Genomic DNA, 20,067 nt, shown 5'->3' with positions numbered 1-20,067 from the left:
ATGTAGAAGTAATATTTGATTCACCACAGTAAATGAATCAGTAGCTGAACTCTGAGGAGGTTGGTGGAGTTCTTTGACTACAGGCTGCTGGGGTCTTTAGGTAGGACTCTTCATGTTTTATCTACTGAAACAATGAAAGGCAACTCATTAAAAACCTCATCTCTCTGGAGTTATCAGATTTTCAGATTTAATACAATTTCTGCACTATTTCTTGCTGTAATTTCCAGCTAGCATGACTCGAAGCATGAAAATTGGCTGGCTCAAAATTAAGAGAACCAATTTGGATGTATTAATTTCATTTTATGTTTTTTGTGCAAATCCCATTATTTCTTCTTCTGGACTGCTGGATTTGTCAGCCCAAATAGCCTGGAAGATTCTGTGACTGACTTTGAGGCTTTCACACATTGGTTCCCATGTTATTTCATCACAGTGGTGGTTTTGAGGTAACACAGTAGCAAGCTGCATTTTAGATCTGCTCCTTCCTTGCAAACAAACAATATACAAGGATTATGCTGGGATTATCCCAAATCCTGCAGTATGGCTGTCTCAAGGTGGAGGGGTGGCTGTGAGCAATGAATGTCAGAAAGTACAAGGCTGAGGTTTTGTTAAAGGCTGCTGGGAGCCAGGGCAGGGCAGGGGAACACCCCTCCTGAGGGGCCAGATGCCTCAGGCAAAACTAAATTTGGGGTCTCTGTTCCTACAGAATATGAAGGTTATTTTTTCCCCATTAACACTTGGCTCACACCCAGCAGAAAGGCAGAGGTGTCTCTGTACCCTGTTTTGGAAGGATGGGCCCAAGGGCAGTTCTAGTGAACACCCTGGGGAAGTGACAAGTCCAGGGAAATGACTCAGCCTCCCAGGCTCCATGTGCCAGAACACTTTTCCTGGAGGACTGTTCCCCACTGAGCCAGTCAGTGACCCAGGCAGAAGGACCTGGATGCTTTCTCCAGGCTCTCAGTGACTGGCAGGAGTTTATGGGCATCAGAACGACCAGCTGTGTGCCAGACTCAGACAGAAAACCCCACACTGGCTAACTGCAGACTGAATTTGATTATAAAGTTCCTGAACTGATGCACATGAGCCATCAGGTGACCTTAAATTAATACACTGTGGGTCTGTCTACATGGCAACTGATTATAGCAGGTTGCTATAATCAGTTATGTGGGGTTAAACAGCAGGAATTTTATCCTAGTTGTAGAAGTTATCAGTGGTAGATAGAGAATGAAGGGACACTGAATTGCTTTTGGTGTTGAAGAACGCCAAGACCAGCCTGACTCATCAATCCCAAAGTCAGACATTCTGAGGATGTGGAGAACAAGGTTTCCTGACAGAAACTGGCACCAGTGAGGATGTAGCAGGCAAATTACTGATAAGGGAACCAGCTGATAGTTCATCTAAAGCTGCTGAGCTAAAGGCTGCTGAGCTGACAGATCTGGCACACAAACATCTCACCAGGAGTCAATAATTTTATATCAAATCCCACATTTTAATGGCAGGGACTTCAAACAAACCTTTGCAAAGAGCATTTGTGACATTCTTCCATGAGTGGGGATGCTCCTCAAGGCCAAGTGAAAGAGATTTGCCCACAGTTGTTGGTATGGGAGAGTAACATCCAGTCTCTACTTAATAATTATTTTACTGTCTTTAATATCATTGCTTCAATATTGCTTCAGAAAACAGTGCACTATGCTGGTAACTATAACTGTCTATACAGTGCAGTAAATAATTCTGATTAGGGTATTCTAATGTTTATTATTAGAATCATCAATAAAATAAATGATTAATGTTATTAATATAAGTATATCTGGGTTGCCATCCTTAATCCCACAGAACAAAGTAGTACAAAGCTGCAATTGCATCTATAGAACCCTTTGACTAAATCTGGAACTAGGATTGGACCCAGCCACATCCATGCTCCTCTCTGAGGAGTTTAGAAGGACAGGGACTTTCTGCACCTTGTGACTCAACAGAAAAGCTTCTCCACTAAACTTAGTCCAAAGCTTCTTTCTGCTCACAGCATTGACCCTGAAGAGACAATACAAAAAACTTGCTCACATGTGCATTTGAAGTTTTAACATGGTGTAAATCAGACCTCATGTCAAATGGAAAGTGGTTAAATGCATTTTCCCAAGTTTATCATATTTGTCTTCTCAAACTTTTGCTATTATTTTATTTTGGTTTTTTTTTTCCCCTCAAGTGTTGCATCATTGCACTTGCAGCTAGAGAACTGACCAAGGTCCAACACTGTGGCAAGAACACAACACTTATTAAATCAAATTAATTTATTTACATCCAGATCCAACTCAAACTACATCACAATGAAGTTGTTTGCTTCTGTTATATAACTGTATGTATGGGAAATAGTTGATTATTTTCAATTAAGAAGGTTTTAAATTTTACCACTTCTCCTTGGCTTTTGTTGCATGGGTTTTTTTGGCACAACAATGAAGTATCCTTACAATCCATTCTTCAGAATAATTGAATATTCACAATTATTCAATGCATTATTGAATACTTTTCTTTTGCAAGCAATATACAGCCATCTATTTAGAGAGAGGAGGTCATGTTATGATGGGCCTTGCACATCACATCTTACCTCGAGTGTTTGAACAGAAATTTATAACCTTCTCCTTTGTCCTCCTTCGTGAATGCTCACAAAATAACCTTGTTCTTTCCTTTCTCTTGCACATCTTGGTATTGAGACTTACTGATGTGATTGTTTTGGGGAAGGAATTATAAAAAACACAGCTCAGGAAGAGACATTAGAAATGTGCACCAGAGTTTGAAAGCTTTTTATTAGATTCCAAGTAGGAAAACCAGTGATTTGATAAATGGCTTAAATGTATACACTTATCTCTTTATTGCCTGCATATATTAACCAAGTGTTAGCTAAACAGCCAATAGTTAGACAGACAATATTTTTTTTTTGCATTTTTAATGCCAGAAATCAGATGGAGTTATGCTGTCTACTGATTTCACCTTAAAACAATTTTAACTTGAAGAATTTGCTATTTTTCATATTAAGGTTTCTCTTGAATACTTCCACAATTGAGGCATGGTGGCTTGCATTCTTCTTAGGGAAAGAATATTTCTCCTTTGATGAATTTGAAGGCCAGAGATGACAAAAGAAACATTGGCAGTACCTGAAAGCACTCAAGTGGCAAAGCTATATCACAGCTCAAAAATTCCTGACTTCCAAATTCCTCTTCAGGCTTGTGCAAACTGCTACTGATGAGCTTGACATGCTTTACAGTCTGCTATACATTCACCTCCCACATACACCTTGAGTACTGAGCTACAGGCACAGTTTCTTAAGCAATTAAAAAGAAAAGTAATTAAACAGCAGGGAAGATGGACTTGTTATTGCTATTGAGTTTCTGTGAGGAAAAAAAAATTGTAGATCCATAGTTTTACCTCTCCTTTTTAATTTATTTATATGGAATGAAATCTGATGTAAAGAGAATCTGTCCCCTTGAGATGTGTCATTCTGTCCCCATCTATAATGTACAAACTGGTAAAAGCAGGTTGGTGTACCAACAGTTAGAAAAAAAACAGATATATTCAGGAATCCGTGCTGCAGGCACCATCTATCTTTAGTATCTTAATGCTTTCAAGTGATGAAATACCTTCTGCACCACTATAAAAAGGCTGGGCTTCTGTTTGATATTTCACATGGCCAGTACTTGAACTATGGGTAATATTTAACCTTGGCCTTGTGATTAGCTTGAGAAACACAATTTATAATAAGGATCAAATTCCTTTTGCCCTCAGCCCCCTGTTCTGTATTTCTAGGGATGGGGAACAGGAGCTTTGCTCTGTCCAGGAAAAATTTTATAGCACTGTAAGGGAACAGCAGGAGATCCAAAAGGCAGCTGTTTTACACAAGAGAGGAAACAAAACACTGTGTTCTGTGAAACAGGCCTGGGTCACCCCATGTGGTTTTCAGGGAGATCATGGAGATTCCCATGTGGGCGTATAAGGGTAGACTTTGGGCCACAGTGTTGAGAAAACAGCTCTGATGATTTCAGCATGAACAGAACCATGATATGGAGTCCAAAGAATGCATTGAGACAAGCCAGGCTGAACGACAGAGACTTCTCTGAAAGGAGCACGGGAAAGATAATGATGGATACAGATTTAATAATAGACATTTATGAACACCATCCATGTTAACTCTTTTATATCTGTTAGGGACACAGACAGGGCAGGCAGATACCTGGGGTTCCTCAGTGTATGGGTGGCTGCTCTGTGCTGCCACTGGGCCTTTTGCTTTTTCCTCTCCAACATCTTTGAGCTCAATGGCCAGCAGCAATGGGATGATTTAAAGATCCAGTTGTCTCCCCTTTGCCACCCAGCTCAGGGATGGAGGGAATGACACAGGTTTGAGACAAGTAGACTCCTGCAAAGCCCACCATGTGCTTCAGTCTCCTCAAGAACCATGAGAATGATTAAGTGAATTTTAAGAGCCTCCTGGTGTTTTTCATTCCTCTCCTGTGGAATTCAGCAAGTTAATAACTTCAACTTGCTTCTAGCCACATACATAAAAAGCACAGCAAGAGCACAGAAGCTTGTACACATTGGACCAAAGGCCCCTCTGTTGTGGGATCCTTCTTCAGCAATCAACAAATGATCATGGGAATATGGGGTAAAACAAATTCCGTCCTCTGCCTGTGTGGAGGTGCATCTTCTGAACAGAACCCCAAAGCCAGTTCAAGGCAGAAACAGAATCAGACATTGGAAAATCATGGTGACTTCAGAAGTTTGGCAGACCCATCTGCTTCATCCACTACATCCAATAATTATTTATCCAAAATGTTTAATACAGAAAAAATGAGGCTAAATATTTAAATGTCTTATATATTTGCAATTGATATTAGTTTTCCACCTCTATTTAATGTTTGCTGCAAAGAATACTCTTTAAGTGAATGTTGTCTTTCTCCTTAGATGGTAAAAGCACATGCAAATTATTTTCCCCTTAATCTTTAAATCAGCAAGTACCAGTTAGCAAAAGATGCTTCCGACTCTTCTGTATCTTCTTTGGGAACAAGTAGAGCACAGAGCCTCCCTGAGACTTCCCATCTTCTGCACAGCTTCAGCTGAGGAGCACAGGGGTTATTTGCAACCTCCTCTTCCATCTGCGTTTCATTGCACAGCTCTCAAAAGCAGGTCCTGGAAAGTTTGGAAATTTCACATGCTGTACTTGATGAGAGTGTGAGGATTGATCCCTTCCTTTGCACCAATGCACACAACACCTCTGGGCTCCCCTTTTCAAAGCCTGGCTCTGATGCTGCTGTGACACTTTGTCTGCAGCACTGCCCTCAGCCAGAGGGGCTGCAGCCCCTGCTAACCATGCTCAGCACGTAAATCCCTGCGAGGCTGCAGCTCTGGTTTCTCTGTCAGGAGCCCTGATTTGCCAGGAACTCAGCCAGGCTGTGAAGGACAGGTGTGTTTTCCCCTCCACATTTGCTCCCCCGTTCTCTCATGCACTGAGTCCTGGCCAGGGAAGGACTGAGCAGAACATTGCTTTAGATAAGGGGGTCTCCATCTGCAGGCCAAGAGGGCAAAGGCAAATTGCCCCTCGCACCAGTTCCAAACGGAAAACATCCTTTATTCTTCTTTGCCTCACAAAAGCCTCAACATCTTTAGAGCCTTTCTGCTTTTAAATTACCCTTGAACTAAACTTTGAAGTGAGCTGGGATTCCTGTTAGCTTCCTTCAGCTCAGCAAGTGCTTTGACTCATGGGGGTGAGATCTGTGTGCAAAGCATGAGTCCCACTGCTACAGGAGGAGCTCTTGGGTTCCAGCCTGGGGCAGGTCAGAGGAGGGCACAGAAACTACATAGTCACTCTCAAAGGAACTACTTCCACACTTTATTTCTTTGAAACTGGGGAATGTATGTCAGATGCCCAGATCACCCAGGATTTACTGACAGACAATTCTGGATACGGAGACATAACTGGTTTCTAAAAATGAGGTTTCCATCTGAAGAGGGTATTCCACAGGATTTTCAGAGTATTCCAGAGAGTCAATTCACCAGCTAGATTCAGCTAGCAATAATACTACTGAGCTTTGATGTTACCTAACAGGATTCTACATTGCAAGCAAGGTAAAATGTGTTTCCATTTCCAGAATGTAATCCAGGCATGTCTTCCTGGAGTTGTTCTGAGACTCAGTCCAAAACTACTGACTTACAATACACACAGAATTACACCCAAAGAAGGCACTGGCTCAGGTATGAGAAGGTCTGGAGATGTGGGGATCATGACCAGGATTTCTGTCACCTTGCCTGCCCAGAGACAGCACCACACTACCATGATTATGCCATTTCTCTTCCAGGGAGGACTTGGCTGTGAATTTCCCAGGCTACCACCTGCATTCCACCCTGTGTACAAACACCATGTGCCCAGGGCTATCAGCAGCAGCACTACACCAAGAGAAGAGAAGAGAAGACACAGCTTGGCTTCAAAAGGTCATGAGAACTCTGCAGCAAAAAAAGCATTGGGTGGAAGAAAAAACTTTCTGCTTTAAGCACTCTTGCAATTAAATCCTTCTGCAAAATACATGTTTTCTTCTAGTAAGTGGAGACTCAAGGGGTTCTGAATTTCAATTAACTTCTTGAGCAAAAATAAATTAAAACTATCTAGCTCAAATTTTTCTTCATTCCATCCTGCAATTATAAGGAACTTTATCAAAACCACCATGTATAGAATAAGCAGTCCTTAAAGAAATTCACAAAAAATCATTGCTGTACCTTTATTTCAAATAAGAGTGAGTTGGATTTTATACTTCAGCAAATAAGAATATATTAATACATTTAGCCCAAAGACAAGGTCTTCTTATTTTTGTATTAAAAATATAATTGTTTTCTGTGTATTTTCCATCTAATTAACAAACAGACATTAATTAATGCATAATCACCATCAATTAGTCAAATCAGAAACGATGCACACCAAATACTATAATGCATCTTGCCCTTTTATTGTGTTGTATTATAGACAAAGAGAAGTACAGAATAATCAGTCTGGTACAACCATAAAGTTGCAGTGTCACTCTGATCCCTTTGGGAGTCAGACAACATCCACTTAATTCCACCTTTATATTGTTACAAGCTGCATATATCAAAACTCATCTGTGAGCAACCATATTTCTAAATGAAAGCATGAACAAAAAAACCCAGTTTTTGGAACAGGACTTTGCAAGGCTCTTTAGGGTACCAGCAGAATAAGCATGCACAATATCAATACCAAACCATAGATGTGCTGCCCCCTGAAAGGGGAGCTGAGCTAAACCTGAAAATTCACAGGTTCAGTGCTGGGACTCCATCTCCTGCAAAAAGCTGGCTCAAAAGCTGTGCATTACTTTGGTCCAAATATAAGTGAGAGTAAAGAAGCCAAAGGCTGGTATTTTGCAAGGAAGCTGTGTTAATCCTACTGCTTTCTTTGTACAATAAAATTTGGTCTATGATAAAAACCCCTACTGCTCTATTGCCCGGTGCCACAGCAGTGTGATGCTACCAGAAGGGAGCTGGTGCTGTGTCATGCTGCTTCTCTTGTACACAAAACAGGTCCCAAGGACCTCTAAAGGGTTTTGCTGGGATACTACAAAGGACAAAGGGGATTTCTTATTTGAAATGCAGGTTCAAGAGAGGTTTTCCTTGCTGAGAACCACATGCCTTTCAAACAACTTTGGTGAAATACATGGCAACATGCTCCTTTGTGTTACTGAGTACGATTGCACATGAAATAGTAAGTTGGCAGTGGGTCAAAGTTCCCTATTTCCCTGTGTTTGATGTTGCAGACAAAATGGGAGAGAAGCAGTTTGGAAACATACAGATAGCTTCCATCCAAACTTACTGAGCAGGCTGAGAGCAAAATATCAAAACCGCCAGCCACCTATGGAAAAAACAGACATACTGAAAAGAATTAGTAAAATTACTTTGAAAACTACTTATTTTGGTGATCCTGCTCCCATATTCTGGTTTGTATAAAAGTTTTGAGCCTGTACATAGATGCTCGAGCTGATACACAGATCTCTACTTTGGGAATGATGAAAAATGTATTGTTATCAATAGGAACTTTCCACTGGGGCCGGTTTCTGTTCTGCTTCCCAAAATAAAGGAAAAAAATGCAAACAATGAGAAAGGATTTGCTATTCTCTTTTAAAGAGTAACAAGGCACAATCTTATTATCTACTACTACTACACTGCTTAAATTGTTTTGTTGTCCCTTGTCTCCCACTGCAGCAGGAATACGAATAACATCAGCACTATAACCCACCCTGGTGGAGTGCAGAGTCCATGCAAGAGCTAAGGACCATTTTGATAGAATTTAAGTATTTCCCAAAATACAGTTTGCAAGAGACTCCTGAGCAGGCAGGCATCGTGTAGGCTCTCTGCCAAAACTCTCTGTAGAGGCCACTTTGAGTGGTTCAATCCAGCATGTGATTTGCTTAATGAAAGACACTTCTCCAGAAGATTTTGGCAGATGCAATCAGTTCAACTGCCAGGCAGTATTCATGTGATTACAAATGTTACTGATCACATTAGATACTTAATAAATCTGTCCAAAAAGATCACAGCTACTGTGTGGCTCTGAAGAAATCAAAATTGTGAGACAGATTGTTGTGTTTGCTGTGCACTGGACTATTGATACAATTGGAGAACAAATCCCTTCCTTGGACCGCCAAGCAGTCAGTGATAACTATTAATTTCTATATAATGACAAGTCTGATTGTTTGTAAATGTTTATCTATGCATCATGGCAAAGTAGCTTCCTTTTCATGCTATTCTTCTATAAATACATTAAAAAAATTGACTTCACTGGCTTTCACAGATCTATGCCAATTCACATAAGCCAAGAGGTTCGCCTGAGAGTCCAAGGACAATTTTTGGCATGAAATAACCAAAAAGCAGGATGCTATCATTGCATAAAACCCAAAAGCAAGATTTCGGCACTGTTTCTTCTCCTTGCATTTCAGCTGATGCAATATCACATAGACTTATGACAAACCACAACAAAGCAAAAATAATCTGAGCTATACCTGTTTTGATAGAAATACTTTTCCTTATGGTGGGACACAACTTGCACTCTGTATCTTCCTGTAATTTACTGAACAGCATATTAAAAATGAATATATGTCCATTGGCCAAATCGCAGTGCTCATTTCAGTGTATTGCATGGAAGCAATCACACAGGCCTCTCTTTTCTGCTCTCAGGAGGAGGGTTTCTGTCTGAAAAAAAAACCAAACAAAAACCCATGAAATCAAAGAACTGAATATATTGCTTTAAAAGAGTATATAATTGATTAGATCTAATCCCTCTGCACAGCAGTAGCCAAGGTGCTCTGCTGAGTGAAAAATCATAGTAGTTAGTGCTGGTTTTCATCCAGAAAAAGAGATGAAATGAGTATATTCAAAACTGAGATGCAGGGAGAGTATTTTTATAGTTTGAATGTTTTCATTTTCACGGTTAACTTCTAGGGAGTAGGCTGTCAAAATTATTAAAGTGTCCTTTATAAGCACTGCGACAGATTCTACTTTCAACTGCACTGCTCTGAATTCCTTCGTGGTGATTGATGGCTTCCTGTTGATGATGCCTTCAGTCCTGTATCATTTAATTGCACCAGACAGCAAGTGCTGAAGAGCCAGTTGTGCTCTCAGTTACACTGAGAGCTGTTTCTCTAGGACAACTCTGAGTTGAATCCAGCTGTCAGTCTAACCCAGTTGTCTGAAACTCATCTTTCAAGGCAGATCTAATTCTGAGTGTGTGGTTCCTATTTCAATCTGAGTTAAATTACTGACAGTTGCTTTATTATCAGTACTCAAGCAAAACATCGAAAACCATTTCCAATATACATAATTTAAAATTACTTGCTGTTGTATTTGGAGCTCCTTAGTGGAAAAGCATTTCCAAGCTTTTTTTCCTCTGCATACAGGGGGGAAAATAATTTTAGATCTTTAAAAATATTCAAGTATCATTTAGTTAATTGTGATAAAATAACTTAAATATTTTGTGGATTCTTGTCACATTTTTGGAGAAAAAAAAGCTGAATCTTTTGCATGGCACCATTCAGAAGCCAATTTCTCATGAGTCTCAAGATTGTTGGTGCAAGGAATTCACATCAGCAAGTGCAATTGTGACTGAAGAGAAACTTCTTCCTGAGCATATCTTGTGGTTTTCACCCTGTGGTCCCTCAAACAGTTTGAAGACTGGCTTTGAAGAGTTTCTTGAGGAGATAAAAAATTAATTTAGTGGGCTGAAATTCACTGTGAATGAGTTTCTAATGCAAAAACCCATTAGAGGTTGAAACCACTTGTTAAAAAATTATCTGAAAGCTCTGTGAAACAACCAGGTCTTCAGCCTGCTGGTGCTCCTCTGTCCTGATACCTCCTGACACATTAGACACAGCAAAGGGCTAATTAACCAAGGCATTTCCCAGAGGAGAAGCTGGGCACCCCTGTGTGGCTCCTGCTCCCCTCCTGCCTGGCTGGGCCAGCAGTCCCCCTGTCCCCCAGCAGTGCCCACTCTCTGTCATTCATTTCTCTTCTCAGACTGCCAGCTTGTGCAGGACAGGCTGTTTCAGAACAGCTTTCCCTCCCCCACAGCCCTATATCCTCCTCATCTCAAACTTTTGACATCCACCTTTGCATTAAAGAGGGCTTGTTCACATTCCTTGCCTGCTTTCACTTATCAGCTTAGAGCAACAGCAGGCACTGCTCAGCACTGCTCCCCGCTTGCACAATGAAATCCTGGATGAGTGAATGCTCCCATTGTTGGGAGCCCAGGAGAAATCATAGAATCATCTGAACATCAAACAGGCTTATTGGATTTCACAGTAATGCCAACAAGCTGCCACTGCTACCACAAACTCTGCCTGGGCGTCACTCAGGACTATTTACAGGCAGCAAGAGCAGCTCTGGGAGCACTCAATTGCAAACTGAAAGACTGTGAAAGAGAGATATCAATTACAAAAATTAATTGTGGCCTTGATGGCATTGGCTTAGAAAGTCCCTGATATGCAGGAGCAATCCTGCATGGGGCTTGCCCTTGTAGCAACAATTTCCAAGACTCAGGAGTAATTCAGCGAAGTTATTTTTGTGTCAAACTTGAGAAATTATAGCTGAGCCAAGCAACAGCAGTGGAGTAAGGATATGGAAGCTCTACCTGTCAGAGTATAGAAGGCCATAGTGTGCCATTTATAGGACCTTGGTTGCTATATTTGACTTTAATATCTCCACATCTCTCAATAATTTCTGTTTAACCAAAGCATCTCTGATAGAAAGCCCTTTGGAGTATCAATCCAAAGTCTGGGAAAGGTGTACAGTAATACAGCCTTTATTTACTAGTAGTGTTAAGTTCAATTGTCCAAGGATGGGTGATCTTACAAACAACAAGTTCTGTTTGGTTTTGTGATGCACTGCTCCTATGCCCCTTGCTCTGTAACACTGGGAGCTGTCTCAGGCAGTGCCTTGGCATGCCAGGCCTGTCCAGGTCCTCACAGAAACAGAAATTCATCTTGTGGCACCGCAGCACCAGCTCCTCCCCTTATATTCTGCCTCACCTCACCACAGCGCAGCTCTCTGGTGGGCTGCACCCTCAGTCCACTCCCCAGATAGAACAGACATCACAGACACATCTGAATAGCTCTGTGGGTGGGACTGAGGAATTGTGCTGCCTCCATTGCATTCAAAAAAATCCTTAACTTCCCAGTTGGGAAGTTAACTATACTGTTGGCAGTATAAGAACCAGCACAGCTGCAATTGCACCTGGTCTTGACATGTCATGTGCAAGTACAAAACATTTCAGTTGACCCTAATCCAAACAAGTGGAACTCTGCTATGCACAAGAAGTGCCCAGCACAGCTGCTGTAGGTAAAGATCCTCTACTGACACTTTACCACTTAAGAGTTATTTATTATTACTCAAGTGCATGGGAAACTTTTGGAATGTAACCCACACTCAGAACTTTGTCCTAATCAGGTTGCTATTGATAGCTCAAGAAAGCTGAAGTCATTCCGAGTTTATTGTGTAGGGCCTGACACGGCTGCCCAAGGTCACAAGGAAACAAAGGCAAAGCTGTATAATTGCCTTATGGTTTGAGACACATCATTGGTTTATGTCCCTTTGCTTGGCTTTGCTGGGAATGACAATTTGAGCTGAGTGTGACTCTAGAGGAGCAAGGAGCCCTCTCACCTGCCAAGAGGGATGGTCCTGCTCAAAGGAAGGAGAGGCGGGACAAGACATGCATGGAGGGGCTTTATTGGAGGAGAGAGACCTCCTGCCTCTTGCAAACTTCAACAGCAGAACCACTGTGGTAAATCCTATCCCAGCCAGTTTGCACGTATTTACAAACCCACACTTGTATGAATTACCAAAATGGGGGGATTTAACACACCCTCATTTTGCTCACTGAGACTTTTGGAAACTATGAAGTGGCACAATCCCCTGTGTGCTGTGACAAACGCATGAAGAAATGTGCTTCTCCCTTTTCTGCACAGCATCCATCCAGGAGTAGGGGGGTGTGCGTTTCCCTTTCCTCTGCCTGCCCTGCCTGCCGCCTTCTCTCTCCCCTGCCCAGCCAATGGTCAGCCCACAGCTTGGGAGCGGCGTTGTGAGGCAGAGAACAAATTATCTGTCTTGTCTGCCTCTCCTTTGTACATTTTCTTTCCTTTTCCCTTTGCAGAGAATGTCTGAGGTGATTCCTTGGGCTGTTATGCAAGCAGTCAGACTAGACCATCATTCCCGAACCTCTGCAGACTGTGAAAAATAACCTGTGCTTGGTGTAAACCCTTTTGCCGGGATGGGAGTGAGTCAGCAGGGATGTCAGGTCTGCTGCAGGCAGTCAGGCGGGCCTGGCCGCCGGGAGATGGAGGGGAGGGAGGGGAGGGAGGGAGAGCATCCCGCGGAACACGTACCCGCGTGTCCAGGCTGCGCGCCGTCCTCCGCAGGTCCTGCAACGCTCTCTGCATGAACTCGAACGCGTGGCAGTCAACGCAGGGCCGGCCTGCGGGGACAGCCGGGGGACATCGCTGTCACAGCGGGACACGGCGCTCAGCAGCACACGGCAGCAGCACTCGGCTGGCCAGGACACGCTCCACTCCCACCACCACACCTGCATGTGTGCCAGGTTGGGGCTGCCCGTATCTGTCTCTGTGCAAATGCCAGAGGAGCACCTTGCTGCGTGCGCTTTTCTGAACGTGGCCCACGCTTGACTCTGCCTGCTGCTTCAGCCCCCAGCCCTCCCCTCCAAACCGAAATCCTTACCCCTTCTCAGATATGGGTTAATTCTCAACAGATACACTGGAAATAGCAGTTTGCAGTGGTTCAGGATCCAGACAGGCAGGTCTGTTTTCACAGGAGCTCTTACAGAGCAGCTTGGCAAGGGACAATGCCAGATCTGTATTTGCTTCCTTTCACCTGCTGCTGTAATTTTTCTCTGCCAGGAATGCAAAGCATCCCACTGGCTCTGCAGCTGCTGCCAGTGTGTGTGCACAGAGGGGCAGGGCAGGGAAAAGGCAGAGAGTGCAGGAGGAGGGGAATTGACAACTAAAATGGCTCACTTCTGAACCTGGGCATTTCTGCTCTGCCAGGATTCACCCTGCACCAGTCTCTGACAGTTTGAAGTTAATGATGTGCGAGTTTTCAGAAGAAGAAATTGCAGACCCTGGAGGAGATGCCGGGAGAATGGGGAAAGATGACATTTACTGATCACAGAGCTCCCATGGTGGGGGGAGTGTTGAAATCCTTGTCCTCAGGCAGCCACCTGTGCTGCTCTAGCAAAGCAAAGAGGGTGCAGAGCTGCTGCTGAGATGGCTGGGGAGCTGCCTGGAGCCAGGGACCTGCTGAGCAGCCCTGCAGCACCCATCTGTGCCTGGCACTCTGCTGCCAGCACTGCCTTCTGAGCTGTACCTGGAGGAGGGAGCAGCCAGAGTGCTTGTCAGCCCTCACCAAGCCTCTGAGGGGTTTTATTTATTCAGGAGGAATTTTTCTCCCACCTGTCCTTCTCCATCTCCCCTCCATGCAAGTGACACCTCAGGGAGACCTGGGGATCAAGCTAGGGATTTAATTCCCAAGCTGTGAGGAGATGCAAATTCCCAGCCTCCATCACAACAGCACTGCTCACAAAGACTCTGCCTCTCCAGGCACAGGAGTAGTGGCAGGATGGTTTTGAGCATGCTTAAAGATACTCAACCTCCTCCTGATTTCAGTATTGCAGTAATTTAATTGTTTCCACTTCAGAGCATGAAACAGAGCCCTTAGAAAGAACCTGCATGCTCAGACTGCTGTCAGCAAATCCATCATTCGCTCAGTGTCATGCTCTGCTCCCTCCCCTCGCTCTGGTTTGCCCTGGCTCCACCTCGAGGAGGTGCTGCATGCCCTGAAGTGCTGACAAGCACCAAAATGTTCTCAAAATCAGAACCTCAAGGAGAAAAAAAAAAAAAAAAATCAGGTGATAAATTAATGTCTCCTGCTTCTGCAGTGGGGAGAAAGCACTTTTGAGGAGAGCCATGCATAATCTGTCACTGATTGTCATGCAGGAAGTCTTCCCAGGGCTTTGTGAAAGCTGTGATGGGAGGGTTGGGTGGGATCATTCACTGGTATGTATGACAGCCAAGTGCTCCTGTGTGGACAGGGAGGTCCTAGTGGAATGGCATGACCATGCCAAGTGGTTATTTCACTTCTGCCAGTCCTGGGAGAGCAGCTGCCCTGATATTAAAGCATCTTCTGCCTGCCTGCATAGCTCTGAATCAGCACCTGCAAAGCTCCTAACACAGCACTGCCCTCCAAAGTCAGAGTGCACATGCAGCCAGTTTCACCACGTAACAGCTTATTCACTCTTTAATGTAATTTCTTGGGCTGTGCTCCGTGGTGGAGGGTCCTTCTCTGGGTCTGTGGGTCAGGTCACCATCCCTGCCTGCTGGGAGCCTGTAGCCAATGGGAGATACTTGAGGAAGATAGAAGAGTAAGTGTCTAAAAATGTTCTTCTAGCCTACCAGGGGGCTGGAGGATATCCTGTGTCTGTCTGGGGTTTCTACAACTGATAAGCCCTCCATGAATTTTTCTCACATTAATTTGCACTGTTGCTTCCTGAATCCATGAAAACTTTTGTCATCTGGAACATCCTGTGGCAATGAGTTCCACAGCTCAGCTATTCACGGAGTGAACAAAATACCATTCCTGTCTGCTCTGAAGTTGACATTGCTGCTTTCATTTCCTGCCTCTAATTTTTGCAGTGGAAGAGACAGTTATTAAATAATCACCACCTTTGTCCCACTTATGACTTTGATGTTCTCCATCACTCTCTGCCTTGGTCTGCTTTCCAGAATGAAGAGCTGAGCTGCTAAGCTAACTTATCTAGATGGATTTGATCTCTCTTCATGCCCACAATATTTTCAGCAATGGTGCCCATGGACATTTCCCCAACAGAAATATGTCTAAGCAGCTGTTTTGCCAAAAAAAAAAAAAAATCCAAATATGTGTTATTGCCAATAGGAGCAATCCCACTGTGCTTTCTGTCTTTGGTTATGGCATCTCACACTTCCACTTGCTCACAGCAGGAGTGACAATGCAGCTCCTCCATCAGCTGGATCACTGACTTTTCCCTCAGAGCAGATCCTGAATGCCCAAATTCTGGGGCCAGGACAAGAAACAGTGCAAGAAGAGGAGAACAGGTTATGGAGAGGAGAAGGGAAGAGGCAGCACAGGCTTACATCAGCTTAAAGCAGTCATGAAACCAAATCTTAAGTCACATAACAGCGAAGTATAGCAGAGTGCTATTAATTCCTTGCTGACAGCTGGAAACAGACTATCATTCATAGGGAGACTTAACAGGTCTGTGGATTAACATAATGAGAATTACCAAGAGTCAGCTATAACTCTTAAAATGGGTCCTGTCAGCACAAAGACTGTATGTGTCTTTGTGTTTTGGGAGAAGTGGGGGAAGAGAAAAAATATGTTTCTTGGCTTCTTCTTGGGGAAGATCTGGGACTGAAAGCACTGTGTAAGTCTAATTTACTTTCTCTTGCATACACTTGGTGTTTATTCTTTGTATTTCATGCACCTTGCCTAATGAAAACAGGCTGACCAGCTTCTGGTCTTCACATCCCATATTTTAGCTTTCACAGTGGGTGATCTGGGCTATAAATACAATGGGAGGTTGGGGAAATAACTTTTTTTTTTTTCCCTAGTGGTTTGCAGAGAATTTAAAGAAAATAATCTATGAGTATTAGCAGCACCACTTCAAACTTGAACAGTGTTTTGCATATGCTAAGTGCTGTGAATAAAGTATAAGGACACAATTAATCACTGCTAATTAGAATGATGCATAAAGAGCTGTGCCTGGCTGTGTGACTGGCAGGGAGCAGGGGATGGTGTCTGAGGCAGGTCTCGGTGCCTCACACAGGACAGGATCTCTGCACTGCTGAAGAGATCTGTGACTCACTCTCACGCTCCTCTCCTGTGACTTCTGCACCTCCCACACGGTGGGGAGCATTGCTGCCGCTGTCCTGCTCACGATGCTGCAGCAGGGACACAGTCCCCGTGCCGGGTGGGGAGAGGCTCTGTGCTCCATGCGGGAATGCCGCGCTAAGGGCGTGCTGCCAGTGCCATTCACACACCTGGGAACAGAGAAAAGCATCGAGCACTGCTCTGCCCTGCAGGAGGACACTAAATATGGCCATGTCCATCCTACATCCCTGTTGGGAACATGCACTGGAGACTCCTTTCCCCTCGGGGCCACCCAGGGTCCCACAGGCAGCAGTAAGGATGTAAGTGCCAGCCACAGGGACAGTGTGTGCTCGTGCTGTGCCCTCTGAAAGGGGCAGTGCCCACGGGGATCAGCTCCTTAGCAGATGTAGCCACTGGAGCATCAAGAAGGAAAGGATCCAGGAGTGTCTGTGCCAGATCACACCAAAGTGAGGGCCTGACCCAGTGTCCAGTCTCCCATGATCTACATCTCTGGAGGAATATTGAAAGTCTGGGAGCATTCCCAAGCCTCAAGGGCATGGGATAGCTCCACTCTGGAACAGTCAGCTCTGTCTTCCAGACAATTGGCCTCCTATCATGGACACAAGTGTGCCAGGCTCCATCCTAGCAGGTTACTGGTACAGCCAGGTCCCCGTGCCAGGGCATTCCTGGGCACTGTTATAGGTGAGACCTTCATGGCAGCAATGGGTGCCTTGGAAAAGCATGAGAACAGGACAAGTCTGGAGGGATGCATTCCCAAAGACCCTGCCAGGTCTCAGGAATATGCTGAGCCAGAAGAAATGCCACTGTATCTAACAGCCCTTTCTAGGATTTTTTTTTTCCCTTGAATTTAACCAACTGGTTCTGCAACCTCACATGAACATTCAGCATCCACAATGTCCTAAGGGAAGAGTTTCACAGGTTAACCAGCAGGAAGAGTTTCATCAGGTTAACTTGACAGGCAAAAGAAAGTGTCTGGAGCACTTAGCAGCTATGCAACACTCTCCAAACAAGTGGCTGATGAGAAGTATCAGGAGTTCCTTGTGGCTTTAAAACTGTCCCTGCAGCAGCCCAAAACAATTTTCAATTCACTGATCAGCTGACAGCTCCTGGCCTGGTCTCAGACAGAAAGAGCATTTAGCTTTTGTAGCAGTGCTCACAGCCTCTGTTCCTTGGGATGGGGCCATGTTAGCACTGCCACAGAAACTCTCTGACCTGCCCTTCACTCCACACTCTTACGTTCAGGAGTAAGACAAGAGAAGGAATCTTCCTCAGGGGCTGTTCAGGGGACTCCATAGCCCCATTAGAGGGTGGTAACAAGATGGTAAAAAGACTCCTTGATACTGTAGGAAGGATGGGACAGTCTTTTTTGTGGGGCCTGTTGTGACAGGTCAAGGGGTAATGGTTTTGAAATAAAAGAGGGTCCATTTAAATTAGTTAAGGAAGAAGTTTTTTACAGTGAGAGTGGTGAGGGACTGGCATGGGCTGCCCAGAGAGGTGGTAGAAGCCCCATCCCAGGAAATGTTTAAGGTCAGGTTGAACTTGACTCTGAGCAACCTGACCAAGTTGAAGATGTCCCTGCCCATGGCAGGGGGTTGGACTAGATGAGCTCTAAAGGGCCCTTCCCACTTTCTATGGTTTTATAATTCTGTGAGACTTGGGTCAGAAATCCTGGCCAAGAGTTTTGTTCTACAGCTCAAATGGGAGTTTTCACTACACAAGTAGAACAAGAAACCTTTGTATACATTTTCCCAAATGTGTCAACTTGCCTGTGCTGACACAGAGAGTACATACAATTTATTTTCCAAGCCTGATTTTCTCTTTGAGGAGATAAAATGGACTACTCATCACAAAACCCGTTAGAATTAATGAATTCCTAGGAAACAGACACACAAAATAGCAGTGAGATCTGGTTTAGAACTGACCAAAACTTAGCCCTAATAAAAAAAAAAGAATGGAAGAAGAAGGAAATTCAACATCTAAGTTCCATTAGTTCCATCTAATGGAATTAATTGAGAATAAAATGCAGTGACTAAATAAGACTTCATATTAAATATTTTGATAATCATATAAAAAGATAGCTGTGATACAAGGTAAGCATGACTAAGAACTAGAGATTTGTTTTTATGCAATTATCTTTCTTTGTTGTTTTGTGTTTTTTTTCCCCTGAGGACATTTTATGTTTCTAATGAGTGTCTATTTCCCACTTGCTGTCACCAAGAGAACATTGACTCCATTCTCTAATAACTTTGAACTATTGTCTCATTTTGGAGCTGAGAGAGTTTAGAGACTTACTGAAAATGACAGAAGAAGCTCATATAGAGCTGTCATCCAAATTCAAGAGCTCCCAGCTCTGTGGTGTGCTCAATCCAGTCGGTCATATTTATTTATTTTTTAGGTTTGCAGGATTTCAGAAATTTATGTTTGCTTTCCAAATGTACTGTTTGGGTAAACAATCCCTGTGTTGATTTGTAGCAGCTACAAGAAAGTTGAACTTGACCTATTGTTCCAACCAAATACTAAAATAAACAAGATGCAATGCCCCAGCAGAAATGCAGACATTTTCTTCTAACAATTCTCAGAGTAGTAAGGACATCATAGGTATTGTGCAAATCCGTGGTTATCAATTAAAATTATCTATTGAAATGAAACTCTCAAGAAGGAGATCTAAAAGACCTACAAACAAAGAGCATGAGCACAAGTTCAAATGAAAATTAGGAGTATGCAGTTAGCATTTTTTTTCCTTAAATAACTACTAATCCTTTGCTTGCACGCTGCTGCTGTGGCGTTGTTTTCACGTGCTTTGCTGCCGTGGCACAAACCCATCATCAGTCCCTCGTTAACCCGGGCTCCCCCAGAGCAGAGGGGTGCTGGGGCCGGCGGGGGAGGGCAGCAGGGCAGGGGGCAGCAGGTACCTACGTTCTGCGGGGATGGCACCGCCGGGGTCCCGGCCGGCGCCCACGAGCAGGCCGAGCAGCGACAGGAGCAGCATCCCCACGCGCGCCTCGCTCCAGGGCGGCAGCGCCATCGCTCTCATCGGCAATTCCAGCGGTCTTCCCCGCCTGCAACGAGGAGAAGCGGTGAACACCCGGCAGCCTGCTCCCTGCACGCTCCTCACAAGGAGCTGGAGGAGATGCGGTAAGCCCAGAGCCCGCGCACGCACAGCCCGCTCGCACGCAGCGCTGCCCCAGCAGCGGCTCGCCCGTACCTGAGCCTGGTCCTCGCCGTGCCAAACCCTCGGAGCAGCTCTGGGGAGCAGGCACGGCTCCAGCAGCCCCTGGGAGCATGCGCCCCTCCAGCATCCCCCTTCCCTGACTGGGGTCATTGCCATGGAGATTTGCTATAGCAACACGGAAAAATTGGAGCTGCCAAGCGGAGAAGAAGATTTAAAGGGACCACGGTGTGATGGATGGTCACTGCTGCGCTCCTCCTCTGCTCCCAAAGGACGTGGCATCTCCTCAGCAGACACTGGCTGCTGCCACCCGCGTAAGAGGGTTTTGGGCAATTTTTGTGTTTGCTGCTGTGATTCCCGAAGGGACTGTGCTGAAATACACAGCTCTCATCCCTTGCTTCAGCTGTAATTCACTTAAAGTGAGATTTCATTCT

General features: G+C 44.3%; 1 protein-coding gene across 2 annotated transcripts; it reads right to left on the bottom strand.

Moving 5' to 3' along the window:
• Positions 1-6,953: 6,953 nt before the first annotated feature.
• NICOL1 (NELL2 interacting cell ontogeny regulator 1) lies at positions 6,954-19,850 on the bottom strand. Of its 2 annotated transcripts, XM_021535659.3 has the most exons (4): positions 19,670-19,850; positions 19,381-19,523; positions 12,912-13,000; positions 6,954-9,228 (listed from the first exon to the last, which is right to left on the bottom strand). In XM_021535659.3, the coding sequence occupies exons 2-4, from the start codon at positions 19,496-19,498 to the stop codon at positions 9,163-9,165; spliced, it is 273 nt and encodes a 90-aa protein (XP_021391334.1). In that variant the 5' UTR covers positions 19,499-19,523; positions 19,670-19,850; the 3' UTR covers positions 6,954-9,162. The 2 variants fall into 2 exon arrangements, with proteins under 2 accessions (XP_021391334.1, XP_021391332.2); XM_021535657.3 differs by lacking the exons at positions 19,381-19,523; positions 19,670-19,850 and adding an exon at positions 16,439-19,374.
• Between the last annotated feature and the right edge of the window lie 217 nt (positions 19,851-20,067).

Source organism: Lonchura striata, chromosome 4 (assembly GCF_046129695.1).
Source record: "Lonchura striata isolate bLonStr1 chromosome 4, bLonStr1.mat, whole genome shotgun sequence".
Lineage (NCBI taxonomy): Eukaryota > Metazoa > Chordata > Aves > Passeriformes > Estrildidae > Lonchura > Lonchura striata.
Note: the sequence above shows the minus strand (reverse complement) of the source record. Positions and strands in the feature narration are given on the sequence as shown.

Coding starts and splice junctions, on each gene's coding strand:
- NICOL1 (XM_021535657.3), bottom strand. CDS start 16,682: ATGGACATGGCCATATTTAGTGTCCTCCTGCAGGGCAGAGCAGTGCTC. Junction 13,001..16,438: donor CACAGGAGAGGAGCGTGAGA/GTGAGTCACAGA, acceptor CTGTCCCCGCAG/GCCGGCCCTGCGTTGACTGC. Junction 9,229..12,911: donor CGCGCAGCCTGGACACGCGG/GTACGTGTTCCG, acceptor TTTTTTTTTCAG/ACAGAAACCCTCCTCCTGAG.